This window comes from Condylostylus longicornis, unplaced genomic scaffold (genome assembly GCF_029603195.1).
Source record: "Condylostylus longicornis isolate FDR11 unplaced genomic scaffold, ASM2960319v2 ptg000010l, whole genome shotgun sequence".
Taxonomy (NCBI): domain Eukaryota; kingdom Metazoa; phylum Arthropoda; class Insecta; order Diptera; family Dolichopodidae; genus Condylostylus; species Condylostylus longicornis.
The window spans coordinates 24,655,556-24,677,385 of NW_026577979.1; the positions used below are offsets into that span (position 1 = coordinate 24,655,556).

At 29.8% G+C, this 21,830-nt stretch overlaps 2 protein-coding genes across 2 annotated transcripts; one reads left to right on the top strand and one right to left on the bottom strand.

Annotated features, from left to right (window-relative positions):
- Positions 1-1,842: 1,842 nt before the first annotated feature.
- On the top strand, positions 1,843-16,162 carry LOC129618663 (Y-box factor homolog). The gene is made up of 2 exons (XM_055533553.1): positions 1,843-2,321; positions 15,162-16,162. The coding sequence occupies exons 1-2, from the start codon at positions 2,060-2,062 to the stop codon at positions 15,800-15,802; spliced, it is 903 nt and encodes a 300-aa protein (XP_055389528.1). The 5' UTR covers positions 1,843-2,059; the 3' UTR covers positions 15,803-16,162.
- A 3,247-nt stretch (positions 16,163-19,409) lies between these two features.
- Positions 19,410-21,048, bottom strand: LOC129618662 (peroxisomal membrane protein PEX16). Its single transcript, XM_055533552.1, has 4 exons — positions 20,646-21,048; positions 20,349-20,595; positions 19,914-20,285; positions 19,410-19,862 (listed from the first exon to the last, which is right to left on the bottom strand). Exons 1-4 carry the CDS (start codon positions 20,767-20,769, stop codon positions 19,613-19,615), a joined length of 993 nt encoding a protein of 330 aa, XP_055389527.1. The 5' UTR covers positions 20,770-21,048; the 3' UTR covers positions 19,410-19,612.
- Between the last annotated feature and the right edge of the window lie 782 nt (positions 21,049-21,830).

Sequence of the window (21,830 nt, forward strand, 5' to 3'; positions counted from 1 at the left end):
GTTACAAAAAGAATATTATTTTATAAAAACTTATAAAAAAGTTGTAACTAGTGAAAAAAAAAGGAAAAAATTTCTTGAAAAAGAAAAAGGTGTATAGTTTTAAATTGTTATTCCCATTTGCAAAAACAAATTGTTTTTTTACACCGTATACATATGTACATGTGAATATTATTCATTTCAATAATTAAAAGAAATTTTATTAAGTTTTTAATTGGCAAAGCAAACATGTTTCTGTTTTGTTTTAAATTAAAATTACTTCGGATGTCATAATTTTATCAAGACAGGTTTTTTTTTAAACAAAATGAGTTTGTGTTTCATAAAATGATTTTTTTTTGTATAATTAAAATTTTTCTAGAAATAATAAAATGAAAAGATGGAATGATTTCCCTTTATAGAAGATTTGGTCACCAAAAAAGTAAATGAAGATGGCGTTGAATTCTGTAAGTAAAATACAATATTAGCATGTATTATTTACATTGTAAGATATTTTGTTTTAGAATGAATTAATATGTGAAGCAATTAATGAATAAGCAAGAATACGGCAACATACCATCTACTTCAGTGAGTAAAGACCATCATATTAATTAAAATTTGTCAAAAATTATATTGTTTTAGAGTCATTAAAATTTATATGTATTTATAATTATTGTTATTAATATCGTTTAGAGTTCAGTAAAGTTATTAAAACTGATAACATCAGAAATTTTTTAACATATTAAAAATATGGTCATTTTCGAGGGTCATAAAATATTGTGATATTAAAATACTTACATATAATGTGTGCAATTTATAAAATAAATTTATTCAAAGAAAAAAAAAATACATATAATGAGTTTTGTTTAAATTTGTTTTTTTTTTTACAGATATCAAAAATGAAAAAATATTTTGAAATAGTTTTTAGTTTTTACTTTAAAAAAATGTTTAACTTATCCTTTTTACAAATTACACATATTTCATAGTGGAGGCCAGAGAAGAAAATAAAATAAATACGCTCCTGTTACGACTTTGACAATGCTTGCAGCAAAGAGAGAAACAACAAAAAAATTTGGCTTTATTGTTTTATCAAGATGCTCCTTTCTTTAGTATTTTTAATTCATTGGTTTTTGTAAGGTACCCATTCTTCTGTAAGGTAGTCTTTTTTAATTCGTTTCCACATACAAAGTGCAACATTTTACAAAATTATGTTACATAGATAAAAAATAAGATTTACCTTTTTGAATTTTGACACAATCTGTAGAATTTTTTCAAAAATGTCAAAGAAAAATCAAACCCAATTTTTGAAGAATAAATTTATGCATTCAGTCTGAAGCAATAAAATTATGTTAAGAATTAAAAAAAAAATAAGTTAGGTTGTTTTTTTTTATTTTAAGCGTCGATATTTGCAGCTAATTTTTGTTGCTTTGTAAAATGCAAAAGAATATTTGATTTTGAATTTACAAAAGTATTATTAGAAAATACTTTTGTTTACCGAAATATTCAGTAAGAAGTTGACTGTAAATTTGATGTCAAAAGTTTGACGTCCATAGTAAATATCGTATATTTCAACAGTAATTTATATAAATTTTTATTTTCGCAAAACACTACTGATAACAAAATACAGGAGAATCTAAAAATGTACGGAATTTTTTTTTTTTCACCGCCAGCCTTAGCCTTAATAAGTTTGTTATCGAGATATTTTTAAGCTGGATTCACTCAATCAAGGGAAAAAATATTTCGACTTGAAATATCGCAACTCAAAACCGACGAACCAATTAATACATTTCTAAACCTATGTAATTTATTTTGGTTTGGCAACACTTTTTTCAACAATACTGCGCGCGTCTGTCAGAAAGTGTAAGGTTATGTACAACTGCGTTTTTATACGAATGTCTTCAATATTAAGGATGTTCTGAAAAAGAAGCCATCAGACAATTTTTTTTCTTTTTAACATCATATTGTCGAAAAATTTAAAATAGGGAGTGAAATACCATCAAAATCACTCAAAAAAAACATCAATAAATAAATAATAAAAAAATTTGAACATAGGAATATATACGCCACAGTAATTAGTAAAATAAAAATGGCTGAAAATGCACCAGACCATGAGGCTCAAATGGGCCCAACTCAAGTAAATCATGATGATCAACCTAAGGAGGTAATAGCTACTAAAATATGTGGAAACGTTAAATGGTTTAATGTTAAAAGCGGTTACGGATTTATAAATCGTAATGATACAAAAGAAGATATATTTGTTCACCAAACGGCTATTATCAAAAATAATCCGAAAAAGGCAGTTCGTTCGGTAGGCGATGGTGAGGCAGTAGAATTTGACGTAGTTGTTGGTAAGTTTCAAAGTTTTGAAAGCTTTAATTATTGTAATTTTATAAACAATTTTGATATATGTATGCATAAGTAAGTTTACATACATATTTATAGATACATATATACATGTATATATGTATGTATGTTTGGATGTATTTTTATGTCAAAATGAGAAAAATATTTTCTGTGGAAAACCTATAGATTTATTTTTTAAAGAATTAAAATTAAGGTTTGCATATTTTTTTCGTTCACTCGTGTATTTAAATACATATGTATACCAAGAAAAAAGTATATTCACATATATTCTGGAGGAATTAAAAAAAACTTCAGCACTTGAATTTTTCAAAAATTTTTTTTTTCAATAGCCAATATTTCATTCAAAATATTTTTACATTCATAGTTTATTAATTTTTAAGTGAAAAAATCGAATATATGTATGTATAATATTTGAGGTTAGGATTATAGTTTTGTGGTTAATGTTAGCAGGTTAGCGAAAACTGTATGCCAAAAATTTTTTTAATTATCTAATAATGAATTAGGGAGTACTTTAATTTTTAATAATATGGCCTTTATAATAAATTATTAGATTTTAATTACTGCACCTTATAAAATTAGTTATATATTTTATATTAAAGTACCTACATAGCTAAATTAAATCCAAACAAGAATAATGTTATATACACACATATGTATGTATGTATGGATGTATGCAGGGTATTTTGCATAAGGTGGTAAATTATTTCAGGGATGATTCTTTGATCAATTTCCAGTAAAATATTGTGTAAGAGGGGAGGGGTGCAGACACACTTGTTTTTGAGCTACAACCTGTTGAAAAAAAGGTACCAAATTTTTCCCTATATAAATAAATGCTTCTAACTTCGGAAACGTGCAACAGAGCAGTCATCGGGTACACTTACAGGTAATTGATTGCTCCTTATTTTTATACCCTGCACTTCGTGAAGGGTATATTAACTTTGGTATGGAGTTTATAACTACATATATATTCTTGCACAGTGTAAAATTCTGCGTCGATTTAGACATGTCCGTCTGTCCGTCCGATCGCACGATAACTCAAAAACGAATAATGCAATCGACACCAAACTTTCACGAGTTTTTTCTTTTGTGCCAAGGACGAACCCTATTGTTATTGGACTAATTCGGACAACGGGATCGGGAGTTGCCATACAACTCAAAGAGTTTATTTTAAATATTTCAAAAACTAATAAAGTTTTAAATATAAAATTTTGTATACATGTGTCCAATTATAAAATACCATACAACTCCAACAGCAAATTCTTTATATTCGGCAAAATAATAAAATCAGATTCATGAAACTTGGCAGTCGGATATCCAATTATAGGTCAGATATATCCGCGAAATTTCTATAGAATGATTTCACAAGTTCGAGTAATTGCTACACAATAACGAAAGGTGTAGGGTATAATTTAATCGGTTTATACCGAAAAGTTTTTACTTGTTAGTCTTACAATCAATTTATCTCTGCCATAGTCGTCACAATTTAGAATTTTTTTTTTTTTAAAACTCAAAATTTCTTGAAAGTTTCTGCTATTATTTTTTTTTTCAATGCATCACAATGAGATTTAAAAGTCAACCCATATAATATTTTTCTCTATCTCTCATGCTTTTGCCAGTAAAACATGTTAAATGTGTTTAAAAAACATGTGAAAAATTCAAATTTCATAGATTTCATTAATCAAATTTTTCTCTTTTTTAATTTTTTTTTTAGTCTTCTCTAGAGCGATAATGTAGTGAATTTCTTGAAGCTTTAAATTGTTTTTACAGAAATTCTGTACAGCTGCTTTAGTTTTAATTGAGTCTTCAGGAAAAAAAAATTTCTGTGTCAAGATTTGTGAAATGTAAAATCTCAAAAAATTATCACTATTTTTACTTTTATTAGGGCTTTTCATATACACAGTATATCGCGAAATATAGCGAGAATTGCGCTATATTGTGTTCATAAACAAATTTTGCTAATCAAGTTTGTTTATAAACATTGTTAAATTAAAATAATTTTGAGATAGTTTAGCAATGTTTATTAACAAACTTGATCAGCAACATTTGTTTATGAACACAAATATAGCGCAGTTCTCGCTATATATCGCGATATGCTGAGTTTATGAAAAGGCCTATTGCGTATGTTTCACGTTATTGTTTTGCAGTATTGTGTTTATGTAAATCTGTTTTAATTTTAAGCCAGTGGTCGAAGTGGGATACTCAAAGTGGTGGGATGGTAAAAAAAAAAAAAATAAAAAAAAAAAGTATTATTATTTATTATTATTTTTTAAAAAAATAACTCAACAAAATTAACCAAACTTTGGAAGTAAACTAACGAGAATATTTATATTCAAAATTAAATCAACTAAAAATTGAATCAAAAACTGTGCAAATTGTTACCAAAGAAATGCATATACTACTATGTAGTAACGAAAATTTCATTAATAGAAAAAAATTATACGTTACTATTTGAAATTGGTCTTATTTAAAATTACATATATTTAAGTTTTTGTTAAAAAATTTTTTAAAATTCATTAGAAAATTTTCTTAAATTTGAAAAACATGTTCCGGAACGCATTTTTCTCTCCTATTAAGTGGATGGATTTCCAATTATTTAAAAGTACTGGGATGGCATCCCACTCCATCCCTCCTCACTTCGAGCACTGTTTTAAGCGTTATAATTATCAATTATTTTTAATTTTGATTGAAATAGCCATTTGAAATTATTGGGTAAGAGAAAACTGAAGAAATAAAGAAGGGAACATTTGATTTTTCTTAAAGCTCGAATAGTATTCCGAAAGTACATAAAATACAAAATCAAGTAACTTGTTGATTTTAAGTCCTTTACTAGACCTTTCAGAAATTGTTTGTTTGAAAGTCCTATTTTTTTCCGGAACGGAAGTTATAAGTTTTGAACTTGTGTGAAAATTTGTTAAAATTCCTCTAAACACAAAACCCTTCAAGTTTGGCAGAGCAAAAGTTTTCCTATTTTCGACCCCTAACCAATACAATATCTTGTTGTACACCTTTCTAGATGACAATTTAACTTCGACTGATAAAACGGCTGATAAAATTTAAAAATCAATATACATACATATGTACTAAATCAAATTATGTTTTAAATTGGATTCAATAAATATAAATAAAATTTTAGTGAAAAAAACTTGTTATCGTGTTAAAACATCGTTGGTTAATAGGTAATACTATCTATTGAAAAATAGGAAACTTTCGATATTCTTTAATGCTCGATTCCCTATGTATAACTCCAGGTTCTTTAAATAAAATTATGTTATATCTCTTACTGCAACATAGAATTACCAAAATCATTTAAAGTCATTTGAATGTTTAATGATTGTTGTGAAATCTGAACTTTTGACGGGCATGTGGATTTATGTTCTGTTTTGATATGGTATGGAAAAATTTGACATAGTTTCTTAACACTTAAAGTTTATAGTTTCTTATAGTTTCTTAAAACTTAAAGTTTGGCAACGTTGTGAGAATATTGAATCTTGAAGAACAAAATTTGTAAATATTAATTTTTACTTTTGTCGATAGCCCACGTCTTTATTTGAACAATATGTATTTTATTTGTAGCACTTAATTACGACTTTGCATCAATGCATCAATATCTAAATTCTAAATACCTTACATTCGAACAAATTTAAATTCTTCAATATAAAGTTTACAATTTGAGATTCTTGTTTTTCGAAAAAAGTTGAATTGTATAAATGTCGTTTTTGAGGAGATTCACTCCGTTTTCGGCATAAAATCTACTATAGTTATCAGCAAATAAAGCTAATCTTCCAAAGAATAGAAACCTTTGAATGCTCTCAATATATTAAAAGGAATATTTTAATATATTAAGAAAAGCAGTGGTCTAGGCATAACTTTGAATTAATCGTAAAATTGTAAAAGCTAAATTAATTAACAAAAATCGTAATTATTGCAATAAAATGTCGTTATTCAAAATCAAAATTCAAAGAATTCCACCTTAGTACATATTATTTCTACAACATCTCTAAGGGCATTAGTAATTGTGATTTTTTTGTAATGTAATTTTATTAATATCTAATACGGGTTTATAAAATAACATTATACGGGTTACTAAAATAACATTTTAGTGTTCTTTTTAAAGTTAAGCGTGTTAAGTTATTTAAAATAGTACATATTATTTTTCAAGTATGTATGTGGTAATAAAGAAGACAAATTTTATAGGTTTTAATTTTATTACACGTTATATACGAGTATAATATATATTTTCGTAAAATATATTTAATAAATTTTGTAAAATATCTAAGTTAATCCAATTAAAAAATACTATATTTGTTTGTTAACAAAGTTAGAATAATTCGCAAAATACTACTTTTAAATTTCAGAAACAAACTTTTATGAATTTTAAGTTTCTTTACGGCCACTGATAAACTTGAAATGAGGGAGTGAGTATAAGAAATGAATATATGAGTATAAAAAATGAAAGAATATTTATGATCTATTGAATTAGCAAATATTTATGATCTATTGAGTTGCCATCTCATTCGGCCAACCTAGAAAATTTTCAGCTTCTGAACATAATATTTCATGAGGTTCTTCTTCCCTTTGAGCTGCTAATACATCTTGGGGTTCTTCTTCGTCGTCGTTGTAAGATTCGTCATCATTTGTGTCTAAATTACACCACATTTTCATTTTGTCTGCACTTGTATCAATTATGTTGGGACACTCATGATCTTCTTTCTGTACTTGATATCTATCGAACTCTTTAATTGCGATGATACGGTACGGACATAAAAATTTAAGCCTGATTTTCTAGCCAGTACCAAATGAGTTTTCATCTCACATCCTGCAAGTAATTCAAATGGTGCCGTTTTTATTGTACGGTGGTATGTAGAATTTATAACTCGTTGTACTGGTTTAACATAATTATACCATCTATCTAAGTCTTCTAATACAAGTTTTGTCAACAATGTTACGGTTTCAATTGTGTTTCAATTTGCCTGTTACCACGTGGTTCACCAGCTTTAATAAAGTGCAACTTGATGTTCTGTTCTTTACAATAGTCTTGAAAAGTCTGCGCCGTGAATGCACCTGTCTTATCTGCAACTACTTGTTCACTTGTCCAAAAGTTTGCTATAATTTCGAAGTTTTGTATTGTTTCTTCTGTACTTAAACTTCTTGTGGGATATTCTTTTTTTTTATTTTTTTTTAAAACTTAAACTGGTCCTTACAAACCAATCATCAATATAACTTTGAAAATCTTAAATCTAGTTTCTTTATACATTTTGGTCACACCAAGTGGTTTCCCAAAACGAATTCGTTTAATATGTGTAAATGTAGGTACCCGCTACATATTCTCATTATCTACTAAATTAACTGCGTACGAGGTCCATCGGTTTCGTACCTTCTTCAATCTCGTTATAATAGGCGCATCACCAAGAAGACGTTGAGCCTCTTCATTTACATGATTCTGCAGTCTAGTTTTATGATGTTTGCTGCTAATACAATTTCGTCCTTAACAAGATCTCTAAATCTCTATGTATGTCGCAATTGCGAACATATCAAAATGCATTTACAATGTCTCTTAATACTTTATTTTGAAAACGTATTTTCTGTATATGGCCTTGCCTAGTTGGATGCCGTATAGTCATACCGGCTTTAACATTTGGTTATATATTAGTATTTTTCGTTTTTGTGAAAGTTTGGATGGTCTGCCTAATAACCAGTAAAGTTAGCTTATTTTAAGTTTAGCTCAACCTTCTTTATTTTCACGTGCTCTTTCCACCTCTGCTTTGTGTCTAATGTCATCCCCAGATATTTTGCTGTTGATTGTATTAGTACAATTGTATTGTTATTATATATGGGTTGAAATTGGTTCACATGTTTATTTCTAAAATTAATATGTGTCGATTTGAGCTCATTTAATTTAATGTTCCACTTTTTGGTCCAATCATGCACAATATTACTGGCTCTTTGTAATTTGTTTACTGCTTCGGTTGCGTCAGAATCAACAGCTAATAGCGCTATGTTATCAGCTAAGGGTGCTGTAACTACATTTTCTAGTGCAGGTAAGTTGTTTGTATATAGCAAGTAAAGGACAGGTCCCAGGATGCTACCTTGTGAAACGCCTGCTTCGATATTCTTCAACTCTGAAAATTTATCCTCAACCTTTATTTTGAAGAGTTTGTCGGTAAAAAATGAAGCCAAAAGATTGACATACTGCTTTGGCAGGTAACTATTAAGTTTTTGCAGCAGACCCCCGTGTCAAACCTTGTCAAAGGCCTGAGATACATCTAGAAATAAGCAGAAATATTTTCTTTTCTTCAAGGCACTGCTCGATTACATCTGTGATACGGTGATCTCTAATCTGGTCAATGGTAGAATGTTTTTCTCTAAAGCCAAACTGGTGGTTAGGAACAACGTTTCCTGCTTTCAATGATCGACTTCGATCTCCTTAATAGAATTTTTCCAAACAATTTACCGATAATTTGTATAAGTAAAATAGGCCTATATGATTTTGCTTCATTTATCATTTGGGGACAATTTTTCGAGGTAACTCTGTGTAGGTTCTTCTTTCCATTTATGTATTTTTGTCTACCGGGTCTCGAGATTGTTGCTACCATTTTCTTGCTCTTCTTTTTTCAGCAACTAAAATTCTAATATCAGCTACAGTTTTTGTGGATAGTTCTTTACTGCTATTCCAAGCAGCCAGTTGGATCGCATTAGTAAAGTTTTCTACTTTCTCCGATTGTTCTACTGGGCGAAGTTTAATTTTCAAGTTAATAGAATTTGTTAACGCTTCCTTAAATCTACACCAGTCCGTTGTTCTATTCGACAACATTGGTTTTGATGGCTTTGAAATTATGTTTTTGTTAAGAGTGAGAATGACTGCTGAATGGTCCGAAAAATGAATGGAATGGAATTAAGTTGACAAGATTTGCACAAATTCTTTTTGATATGAAAAAATCCAATAAATCTTTAATTTTTTTTGGATATAAAAGTTACAGCCAAGCTCTAATGTTGCAGCTCTTAGCTCTTTGCCCTTTGTTGTGATTAATCTGGAACCCCAGCCAACATCTTTGGAATTGAAGTCACAGCCATTTAAAAGTCCACCGTCATTTCCAGAACTTTTCTATAGTCCAGAAAAGTCCTTTTCTTCCTGTATTTTCTATAGTCCTTTCCTTCCTGCCTTAGCCTGATTTTTTTGGATGAATCGCATAAATACGTTTCCTAGTCTTTGAATTTATTGATATTATCAGTGAGTTTCTGTTAATAAACAGATGCCAATGTTTTGTGTGTTTAAAAATAAGTCTAATTCGTGACATTTTCTCTTAACTCCGTTTCCGTTTGAATTGTAATTTCCTTACGCTTGAATTGTAATTTCCTCATGTACGGTATTCACCTTCAAATTGCGATGTATGGTGTCATTTCTTACATACCACGATGCTCCCGCGATGTTTCTTAATACTTTGTTTTGCAGTATTTTGTATTGACGAAGAATTCGTTTTTTTAGTACAACCCCACAGCTGTAATCCATATGTCTAAATTGGCTTGATAATTTGCTTGTATATCAGGAGTTTGTTATTGATGTTGAGTTTGGAGTGGTGACCAATTAACCATTGCAGTTTTTGTATTTTTAATTTCCTTTCTTTATTTTTACCAACCGTATTGTGTAAACAATAGGTAGGTTATGTGATGGCAACAAATTTTGCATATCGAGTTTTCGGTGGGAACGTACTTCTCCATAGTAGGGAAGTGTAAATAAACTATTTTTAGCAACCTGTCGGTCTGTCGGTCTGTCCGTCTGTCGGTCTGTCGGTCTGTGTGTGCACGCGTGTATCTCAAGTTCGGCTGAACCGATTTTGATGAAATTTTATATGTAAGTTTGTTTCCACCATGGCACGGATCGATCAACTTTTGGTATATATCAGGCCTCGGGAACTGCACTTTTTAGCGGGCCTGTTTTACATTTTTGAACATTTTGAAGAAAATATTCAACCGATTTAGTTGAAATTTTATATATAAGCTCAGTTCGACCGTCAGCAAAAATTCGTATGGTTCGGAAGAAATCAGGCATCGGCAACTAGACGTTTACTACGGGCCAAATATACATTTTTGTGTATATAAAGAGAAATAATCAACCGATTTCATTGAAATTTAATATATGAACTCCTCGTATTAAAACAATGAACATATAAATTTTTTGGAAAGATCAGGGCTGGAAAACTGATCTGCGGGCCGATTTTACATTTTTCACCATATCCACAGAACGAATTGATGGAATTTCTTGAAATTTGATATTTGAGTTCTGGTTGTTACCGAAACTAACTGGAGAGCATTTCAGGGAATTCGGGTAGCACAAAGCGAAACTCTGCTAAGAGCCAAATTTACATTTTTCTAGGTATGTTAACTATAAGCTTCCTAATGTCCTAAAAATTGGAAAGAGGTATTTAACAGACACTTTTATAATATTCTGTAACACTTTCATTTAACTAGACAATACACAATGCCGTCGGTTATGTGCTGACCACATCAGATTTTTTATTATAAAGTTTATATTGCAACTAAGAAAGTAATTCCCATCTAGCAATTTTTTCCTGGGTTGATATGTGGGTTATAGGTGCATCTCGATGTAGTGTCGTTACTTATGTACCATGGCGCATTAGCAATGATTCTCTAGACTTTATTTTGAAAGGTTTGAATAATTTTAATATTGCCGTCTTTAGTGCCGTCCCAGAGTTGTATACCATAAATCCGTATTGGCTTAGGAACCTGGTTGTAAAGCAAGAATTTATTATGTATATTGAGCTCATAGTGTTTTCCTAGGAACCAATACATCTTTCTGAGTTTGGTTTCAATTTTGCTTTTTTCTTTTTTATGCTCCTTTCATTAATTTTGCATACTTCGCTTCGTTGGCCTATGGAACTTCTATACCATTAAGTAGGACCCCAATCAGTTCGTCCATTTTGTTGGTATAATTTGAATGAAACGATTAAGATTCATCGAGCTGGAATATCCATTTTGCTATTTCTTTACAGTTTCAGCTTTTATTAAATCGTGTCCTGGGGACCCTTCATTTCTTAGGATTTTGATCTCAGCTCTTAATTCGCCCATGTTGATATTCGCAATTTGGATAGGGCAATTAGGTTTACTGCAGTTAAGTTTTCTTCTGATGTTTGGGTAGCAGCACAAAGATTTTTAAATGCAAAAATAATTTTTAATATGCAAAATCATTTGCTTTATCTGCATCATTCACTATCCAAGACCCATCGTCTTTTCTAATTTGGGCCACTTGATATTTGGGTCTTTTGACATTTTTAGAAGCCTTCGACAAAGAGTAATCATGTGCCTTATCGGCAAATAAATTTCTTATGTAGTTGGCTATAGATTTCCCAGTTGATTAACACGGCTTTTGTTCTGTAGTAAGCTTGTGATTTGCCATATTTTACGTGCTTTTCTTTTGAAGATTTCTTACCCTTTAGAAGTAAGGGCAAGAAGTAGAAGTAAGCTTTAATATAACACAAGCAGAATTTTGTGCGTTTGTAATGAATATATCGACTTCATTCTCGAGTTGGTGTTCATTTCTAAAAGGTATGTTAACAAGGGTGCCATTTTCGAGTATACTTTTAAATAAATCCCAGTTGGTTGATCTGTTTGTTCAGAGATCGTAACAATAATTGAAGAGTGGTCAGAGTTTAAACTGAAACTTTCATTGTCGTGTATGTAATTCTCGGACACTCATCTTCTTATGAGAAAATTTAAAAGATCTGAAATTCTATTTCTGTCGGTCGGCTAATAGGTAAGCTTACCCGTAGAGTGGAAAGCACAACCCAATCCAGCTGCTGCTTCATATAAGGCCCTACCTTTGGGAGTGGTGAGTCTTGATCCCCAGAAAGTATTTTTAGCATTAAAATTGCTTTTCACCCATGTCCTTCAGCATTGATCTATAGTCACCTATTTTTAAATTGTTTCTTGGGGGACAGTAGGCGGAGGAGATCCTCAATTTTTTATTTTATTAATATTAATTTTGACCGAATTCACTTGCTTCGTTTGCTTTTCAACACTTACACGTCTGATGTATTACTTTTGACAAGAATTGACTTGCCTTAGCTTTATTATTTGGGCGAACTGCGTTATAACACTTATAATCTTTTATTTCTACGTGATTTTTTTTTTGTAAAGTGGGTTTCTGTAACTGTTTTTTTCTCAATTATTTGAGGTGTCACAGGCGCATTCGTATTCTTTGGTCTAGCCTTGGATATGGGAAAAGCTCCAGAAGGAGTTAAAGATTTTTGTCTTGAATTTGGTGTCCTTCTGCGTTGGTGTTCCTTAGTAATTTCACATCCTCTATAGTAGGCAGGATGATCTCCATTACAGTTGGAACATTTTGGTGGAGTATTTCGGCTTTTGTTGCATGCAAAAGTAAGATGATTTGCACAACATTTTACAACTCCTGGGATTTTTTTTGCAGTAGGATTTGGTGTGATTGAATTCCTGGCATCTTGTACACTGTGGTATAACTTTTGTCTTTTTCCTTTACTGTCTCAATTTTCACTTTTAGGTTTAGGATCGATTGGATGTTATATATTTTTTGAGTATCCGGATTTTTTATCGACTGTTAGCATGAACAAGGATAATTTTTTTGTTGTGGACGACAATTTCTCCCATGTCATTTTCTGACCTCTCCTTTTTATGATATTAGTTGGATGTTTGACTTCAAAACCTTGTTGAAGAAGATCATTGATATATCATTTTCTGCATACGACCAATGTAATCCCATACACTTTAATAGACTTTAATCGGTCTATCATTTTTATCTTCATATGAAACTTCCTAACTTAAGTTCTTCTAGCTTTTTAACTAAAGTGCGATAACTTAGAGGGCTTTCAGTGTTAACTTTGAATACGTTGTTAGCCGATACAGTTATCTTATAGTTTGTTGTGACAATTATCAGCAATTTGCCCAGCTTGAAGTAATCAGTAATCCCCACAATATTAACAGGAGGTGGTCTGTGAACGGGTATCCAATAGCAAACTAGGTACATTTGGTTGATACTTTGCAATTGGTTGCTGAACAGTAACCACTTCAGGGGATGATTTAGTTTTTCTCTTTTTACATGGTGTTTTCTCTTCCATTTCTGAATCTTGATTTCGCTTATTTCTTTTCTCACAGTAAGAAGAATTTGCTCCGTAAAATTATTTTTTGGCGACGCTTTTTATTTTCTTCCTCAAGTAGATTTCTGGACCTCTTTAAAGTATCTAGGTTCAGATTCGAAATGGGCGAGATTGTTGCATTAGCCCCGTTTTCAATATTGTTGGCTGAGTCCGATACGCGCCCGTAACTTGTTGTTAAGAGTTCTTGGTGTTAAATTACTCCGGCAGGAAATATTATAGGAAAGCAATGTTGCCCCCCCCCCCCCCCTGCCCCCTCCCGGAATCCATGGGGTCGATCTCCGAAGAGAGTGGATTTTCTAGATCAATTGGTCTTCCACCTGGCGTTACAAATCCCTTTTTTTCGACATTACATATTTTTAAAGTTGTAGAGTTTGGATGCACATTTATAAAGCACGCCGCTTACTGCAAAATAGACGCCCATCTGGAGCCGCCAATTATAGAAACACACGCTCCAATTTAAGCTTTGATGTCATCTCCACTTGACCGCAAAAAAAAATACAAAATAAAAATTAAAACATCAAAATTCCACATTATTTGGATGAAATACTTTAAATTTAAGAATCTTAAGCTATCTGATTTAAAACATTTATGTTAAACATTTCTTTTGTGGACGTGGATAACTAAGTTTTCATTAAAAGTAGTGCCGAACGTACGCTAACTGTATGTCAACCATTTTAAAAAAATTAACTTATCACAAATAAAATCACAAAAGTTGTATGTGGGTTATTAGCCTCAAGTAAGTGGGTTATTAGATATTAGCCTCAATGTGGGTTATTTCAGCTTCAAAATATTTCAGTTTTCTAAACAAATTTTTTGCTACACGAAGTTGAACAATACCGTCTAAATCAGTTTTTCAATTTTTAACCTACTTATTAATATCTTGTCTTTTGCTTGTGAAACCTGGGTAATTTTACTTGTTTAAAAAAAAAAATACTTTTCTTTTTATATTTTTAGCAAAAAAATATAACAATTTATTTTGGATTACAGGTTTTAACTCCTTGTTTTCTATATTTTACATGTTTACATTTTCTCTTTGGAAGTCATGAGATTTTTTTTTTTTTTTTTGTGAACGACCATTTTACAATCCAGAAACCGAAATATATATTCTGTTTTTTGAAAATGTCAGTTTTCCTAAATTTCCAAAGCATTTTCTTAAATGTCGAGGAAAAGGTGAAAAGAACAAAATATGTATTATAAACAAACGAGTACAGTATATTTGAAAGCATAAGTACTTACAGCTATATATTTCGAACGTATTTTTAAATAAATTAATAAGTATGCTTAGTATATAACCGGTAAGAACCCAAATAGGAATTAAGAAGAATTTCAAAACTTTATTTATTAAACATGCTCCTATTTGGAAGAAATCCTTGATATCTTTGGATCAAAAAAAAAAAATACGAACCTAATCAAAAAACGTACATATTCCACGATCTGGAAAGAAAACAAGTTATACAGAAACTAAATAGATAAGTACATAAATAAAATTGAAAAAATTCTAAAAAATTGGTTTATTGAAAGCCATATTTCTTTTGACTCCATGCGAAATGTTAATTTCTTGACATGTCTTGCATTACATTTGGTATTTACTTTTTCACAAATTTCACAATAAATCCAATATATGTACATTTTTTTTAGTTTGAAGATTTGTAATGTTTAATAAAACTGTTTATTTTTCAGGAAAACAAGGATATGAGGCTGCAAATGTAACAGGTCCAAATGGAGAAAATGTAAAAGGTAGTCAATTTGCTGCTGATAAACATCGGTTCCGCCGTTCGTTTAAAAAAGGTCGCGGTCGATCAAGTGTTCAGAGGGGAGGAGGTGGCAGTGGGAGTCAATCGGGTAATGAAGGTCCAGATGGTTCAGGTTACGATGGTCAACAAAGGGGGCCATTAAGACAACGTGGAAGTAATCGTGGTGGTTTTGGAAGAGGTTTTGGAAGAGGTCGCGGTAGGGGTGGTGGACGCGGTAGAGGTTTTGGTTTAGGTTATAAAAATTTTGGAAGACGTATGGAAAGATCTGAGAATAATGATGGGAGTATGAATGGTGGACAACAACCGCCCCCGCAACAAAATAGTGGTCCACCAAGGCAACGTGGTGGTAATGGACAACGTGGAGGAGGTCCACGACGCTTTTTCCCAAGAAATAATAATTTTAGACAAAATAGTGGGGGAGGATTTCAACAAGCAGGTGGTCCATCTCCACAATCAAGAGGTGGTCCTCCAAGGGGAAGAGGTGGTGGAGGATTCAGAAGGAATTTTAGAAGACGAGGAGGCCCAAGAAGAAGTGGACCACAGAATGTAGGTCCAAATCAACAGTAAATGATTAAATTTAATGGAAAAAACAACAAACATTTCGAAAAATATATTAAAATTCATTTCGTCTATCTTTTCATGTAACATGGAAGTGTACGATAAAATACTTCTACCCACCTTACAATTTTTTTGTTTCGTTTTTTTTTTTTTTTAGTTTACAAAAGCGATTTTATCCTAACAAATTTTATTATTCTAATTTTCACTTATTTGTAACCTTAGAGCAAAAATAGGAGAACATTTAAGCTTATATGAAATAGATTTTAAAAATAAAGAATACCATTTTTAAATCTCTTATTTTTGTATACTTTATTATATACATATGAAACTAGCGTTGCATAATATATATTTATACGAAAATAAAATAAATGTTGAAAGGAAACAAGCAGTTTTTATTCTCAAAATTGTACTCAAAATGTTGATAATGAAATACATTTATAATAGCAAATACGATTTGGCATTTATAGCGCAATTCGTTTTAAGTTTTAATTTATATAGTCGCTAAGAATATGTTGGTAGTGAATTATTCTCATTATTTTTTCTATTCTACAGGGAGATTCAGTAAAGATAACAGTATTATATATCATTGGTTAGGGCATCGAAAATGTAAAGTTTTTTTTTGTCTAAGCTTTTTTACTTAAAACTTCCCTTCCGAAAAAGATAGGGGCCTCAAATGAAGAGTTTCTGAAACGACTACTAAAGGGCTTGAAAGCAAAATATTACTTGATTTTGTATTTTATGTACTTTCGGAATACCCTGCTTTCGAACTTTGGGAAAACACAATTTCTTTTTATCCCTACAATTTTTCATGAGAGTTTCAGAAACGAAAGTTTTTTGTTACAAACCCCTCTATTATGAACATCGGTATCGGCCGATATATTATCGGCAGTTCTCATCGGTTTTGGGTTTCTTCTGTATTATGAACCGATACCGATAAAAATATTTCAACCGATTAAAAGAAGCTTTTTCATACAAATTTTTGTTTTTGTAAATTGGAGAAAATGTTTTTTTTTCTAATGACATTTGTTTTCTTTCAAAAGTTATTTTCAAAAAATTTTTAAAACTATTTTGAATTTGGTTTTGATGTGCTAAAAAGTTGTAGTAAGAAAATTATTTTCTGTTAAATTTGTAAAATAAAAGTATACATATATCGGGAAAATGTCACGTGCATTATATTTTGAAAGTGAAGAAACGGTAGTAAGTGAAGAAACGCAAGCTATTCAAAGACGACATATAAGAGATTCAACTAATCCATTGGATTTAGACAACAAAATGTATGTTTATGTACCTATTTTATTTTATTATTTATATAATATGTACACATTTTTTAGGTTTATCCAGAATTTCAGATTATCATTCCTTGCCAGGTTTAAGTCCTCTTCCATTTTTTCTACTAACCGCGCAATTTGGTTTTTGTTGCTTACGATTTTACTCCTAAATAAAATATATGAATAACATTTTGAAAGAAAATAATTTAGAAAAAATGCTTACATTTTAAAAAAGCAATTAATTACACCAGTTTCCTTGATAAAATGAAGATTTTACAAAAAAAAAATCTGTCGTCTAAAAATTTGTACCCGCTTTTAAATCGGTGAAAACCCGACAATTTATCGTTTTCATAATACCAGCTAATACGTTTCCTATACAGGGAAAAAAAGCTTTCCCGACTCCGATAAAATTTACCGATAAACAATGTTGGTAATACAAACACAAAATTTTGCCGATAAATTATCGTTTATCGGCCGATACCGATATACATAATAGAGGGGAAAATTTTGGCCACCTTCATAAGTTTTAATTCAAGTCCAACGATAAATCTTTTATGTTACAGGAAATATAGAATAAAAACCACTTTTATGTTAAGATTTTAAGGGCCCTAATGAAATTTAAAAAATCAAAATATTGTCACTAATCTTGTTTTTTATTGATTCTAAGTGCCGTAATTATAAATTATTAATAATTTTTGACGACAATAGTTACTTTGAAAAGCAATTGACATTTTTAAGAACTCTTGTTTTGGTAAAAAATGAACTTTTAAGTATTTTATTGAAATACAAAAAATTTTAGAGAAAAATCTATCATTGGCGCAATTAAAAATTGTTTTGTATTTTTAAAACAACGAGACTCATAAGTACCATCTATTTCTTCTTGTGGTACGCTGTCTGAACATTGATGTTTTTTTATTATGTTCTATTGTAAAAACTTTTTTATTTCGCAGTTTATATTTGGTTATATGTACGTATTTTTGAATTTGGAGTTGATTAGCTATTTTCTATTGCGATTAAAATAAATAAATAATTTGAAATATTCAATTTTTAAAACTAGAAACAATATCTACTTATTATTTATTTCAACGGCAGGTTCGTGCAACCCAACGATACTTTTAAGTACCAGCAAAAAATTTAGATCTTCCAAATATTCAAAATTTATGAAACTTTTATTTTTAAATAAAAATAGTCTAATAATTCATATTTTAGAAAAAAAACTATATATTTTCAGCTATTTAGGGCTTGGGCCCGTAAAGGATTAAGTGCGTATCTGAATTTGGAAAATATCTTAAGCTTCCCTGGCAATAATTTAGAAGATCTGGCATTAAGCTTTAGTCAATGTGTTTTGAATTCACATTGCGAAGAAATGGCTCAATTATAATAATCTGTGAGATATAAAAGACTTGCTACAACAATTTATTTTAATATCATAAAACTAATTGGTAACATTACTTAAATTTTTATGTTTTAAGGCAATTAACAGTGGATTTTCAATAATTTAGACTGCATATTTTACTTTGCACATTTGTATCGTATTTGAGTAAAATATCCAACATTTTTCTACTTTGCTCTTTTAATTTAAAATATTTTTGCAGTAGCTATAAAAAATCATTAAATTCCTTTCGAACTTAAACAACTGCTGTTTTCGAACATGCTACTTTTGCAGTTTGAATTTAGCTAACATGTTTTATATTAAAATCTAAGTTAGAACAGAACCATCAAAAATCCCCAAACCTTAATTACGAACGTTTACTCTTCTTCAGTTACAAGCTTTATCAAATAATGTAGAAACTGAAGTTGCGTTTTTATTTTTAAAATTTATTAACTTTAAAAGCGGAATTTTCAAATATCCAATTTTGATTAAATATCAGTTTGTCAATATTTATATATTATGTAATACGGGAAAATTCTTGTTACTCGAAAATTACATAATAAAAATATATGGTATACGTAATCATTCACGTTTCTCATTTAACGAGTACACACTATCAAAAGCATATGCTATAAATAATATGAATTATATAAATATTTAAAATAAATTATTCAAAGAATTAAGGTTTTTGGGAATCGTTTTGGATGACTAGATAACTTAGAAGTAAGGTTTTTAGGAATAATAGCAAGCTTTAAAAACAAATACTTCCACTATTAGAATAACTTGGTTGATTTTTCAAATGGATTTACGGATTCTTTACTCTATTTATTATCAGTAGATAACGAAGGACATGATATTAGTTCAAGATTATACTGATTTTTTTCCAATACTCTTAGCAACTTTGATTGCTTCAATTATAATGAGAAAGTTTTTTTTTAAAGTTAAAATTTTTTTAAAGTTATTAAAATTTCAACGATTTTTTATTTTGATAAATCTTAATTTTAATGAGAAAATTTATTTTATACTTTTTAAAATGAAATTTAACATAAAATTTAATTTTAATGTTAATTTACATGATTTATCAAAAACATTTGTCTGTCCAACGAAAATGTAAAACAATGTAAAAACCAACCCATTACATATAAAAACGTGAAATAAAATGATTATAAAACTGATAAATTATGTTGACCACATGTAAAAGTATGTTTCTTGCCAATGTGGAATGTATTGCAATATCGGAGTGCAAATAGATTTGGCAAATGGAATTGAATGTGCGGCGCCTTTCAAAATTTTATTTATACAATACTGTGCTTTACTTTCATAAAAAGGAGATTTAACTAAATATAAAAGTAGATTGACACATCTTCTGCTTAGTATTAACTTTTGTTTATCTGTAAGCAAATGTCTGTTTTCGTAATAAATACGAATGCTATAAAAATTTTGATTTAGTAATTAACTTCAAATTATATTCTAATTTTACCTAGCTATATCCAGAATTAATGCTACACCATAACTCTTCCATGACTTGTAACCAAATAAGCCAATAGTACCAAGGTGTAAAATTGGCTTCGCAATAAACAAACTCTCAGCCTTAGATAAAATTTTTTTCTTTCTATGTGGATCAAAATATACAGGCGTAGTAAAATCTCTTTCATTTGGTGGAGGTGCGCCATTTATTCTTCGAATAACCTTTCCAGATCGGAGTTTAAAAAATTTTGAGCCTTCAATTTCACCAACTTGATCATTTTCTTCAATAGATTTATTAACGTTCTTTCGGTCTAAAGCTGATATAGGAGGTGTTGTTATAATACAGTTCCTGGATTTTTGAAGCAAGTAAAATCTTCCAATTGATCTTAAAGTAATTTTCAAAAAAAAAATTGATATTTTTTTCCAAGCATTTTTTTAATGTACAAACTTTGTTATTTGGATAATGGTAATAAAAAACCAGCGTCCTTTTTGTCCCCATAATTTGTTTGCTGTAATTTCTATAAAAACTTCACAAAACTCCAAAGTAGTCAACATCAATTTCATTTTATAGACCACATCGTTGACTAAAGGATTTACACACATTGCTTTTTCGATTATTCTGTCGTTTAGTAATGCCAGCAAATTTGATAATGAGTAAATTAATTCAGTTGTGATTGATGAATTTGAAATTCTTCCTAAAATAATTTTTTGAAAATGTTTTTTTTTTTTTTTTAAGTTTACTTACCAGCCAAAAAGTATGAAGCCCATTTAAAAGTCGTCTCAAAATCGCCAACGGTTTGAGGATTCTCGCTAACCCAAGTTTTGTACGCTTCAAATAATTTTTTTGCAGAAATTGTAATAGCCGACATGATTTCATAAAAAAAGTCCTCAAACAAAGTATAATTTTTATTAATTTGTAATTGTTAAGGCAACTGTATTTTTTTTTTAAATAAAAAGGGAACCATCACTGCTGCATTTCATTTGTAAGTTATAAGTCAAAGTTTTGTCAAATCTTGATATAACAAAAATATAATAGCTGTGGTCTGGTTTGCATAAATATACCCATCAAACGTTCAAGAAATGTCAGTTTAAATGTGAATTCCATTGAATATAATTTTTGTTCCCGGCACAATGTTGTTAATTTTAACCAGTTTCTCAGTAGCATTTTGTCTTGAAAAAAGTAGTATGGAGAGTTTTAGCGTATAGTAATTTGGAGTTATCATTAACACCAAACAAATAGTAAGGTATGTGACTAAATCGATGCGCAGCATGAAGAGCTTGCGTAAAAATGTTTTTATATTCGTACATGTAAAATCAAGTCACCCAAATGAGTTACGCGCCTACGCAACGTATTGATATTTTCGATTTTGGCAACGGTAGGTACATTGTTTCTGCCTTTTGATTGCTCTTCTTTTAATGTCAAATTGATCTGGTTACTGTCAATCTACATATTGATCTACATTAACAATATAAACTTTTTTTTGGAAAATAATTTTTAATTTTAGAAAAACAAAAATTTTATATGCAAGTGGTTTTTTCAACAATACAATTATGGCATTTTCATAAACCAATGCAAATAACGACATTTTAATATAAAGGGAAAAAAGTAGTAAAAATAGCTTTGTAGTAGTATAGTAGTATAGCAAAATATTACAATTGTAGTAAAATTAACAACACTGTTCCAGCATTGTTAAAGTCGTAACAGGAGCGTATTTATTTTATTTGTTTGCCTGATTTCCGCTATAAAATATGTGGCATGTGTAAGAAAAATAAGTTCAAAACTTATTTTAAAGCAAAACTAAAAAATATTTTAAAATATTAATTTTATTTGAAATACCTACCTGTAAAATAAAATTAAATTTAAACAAAACTCGATAACTCTTTTTTTCTTTGAATAAATTTATTTTATAAATTAAAATTAAATATACGT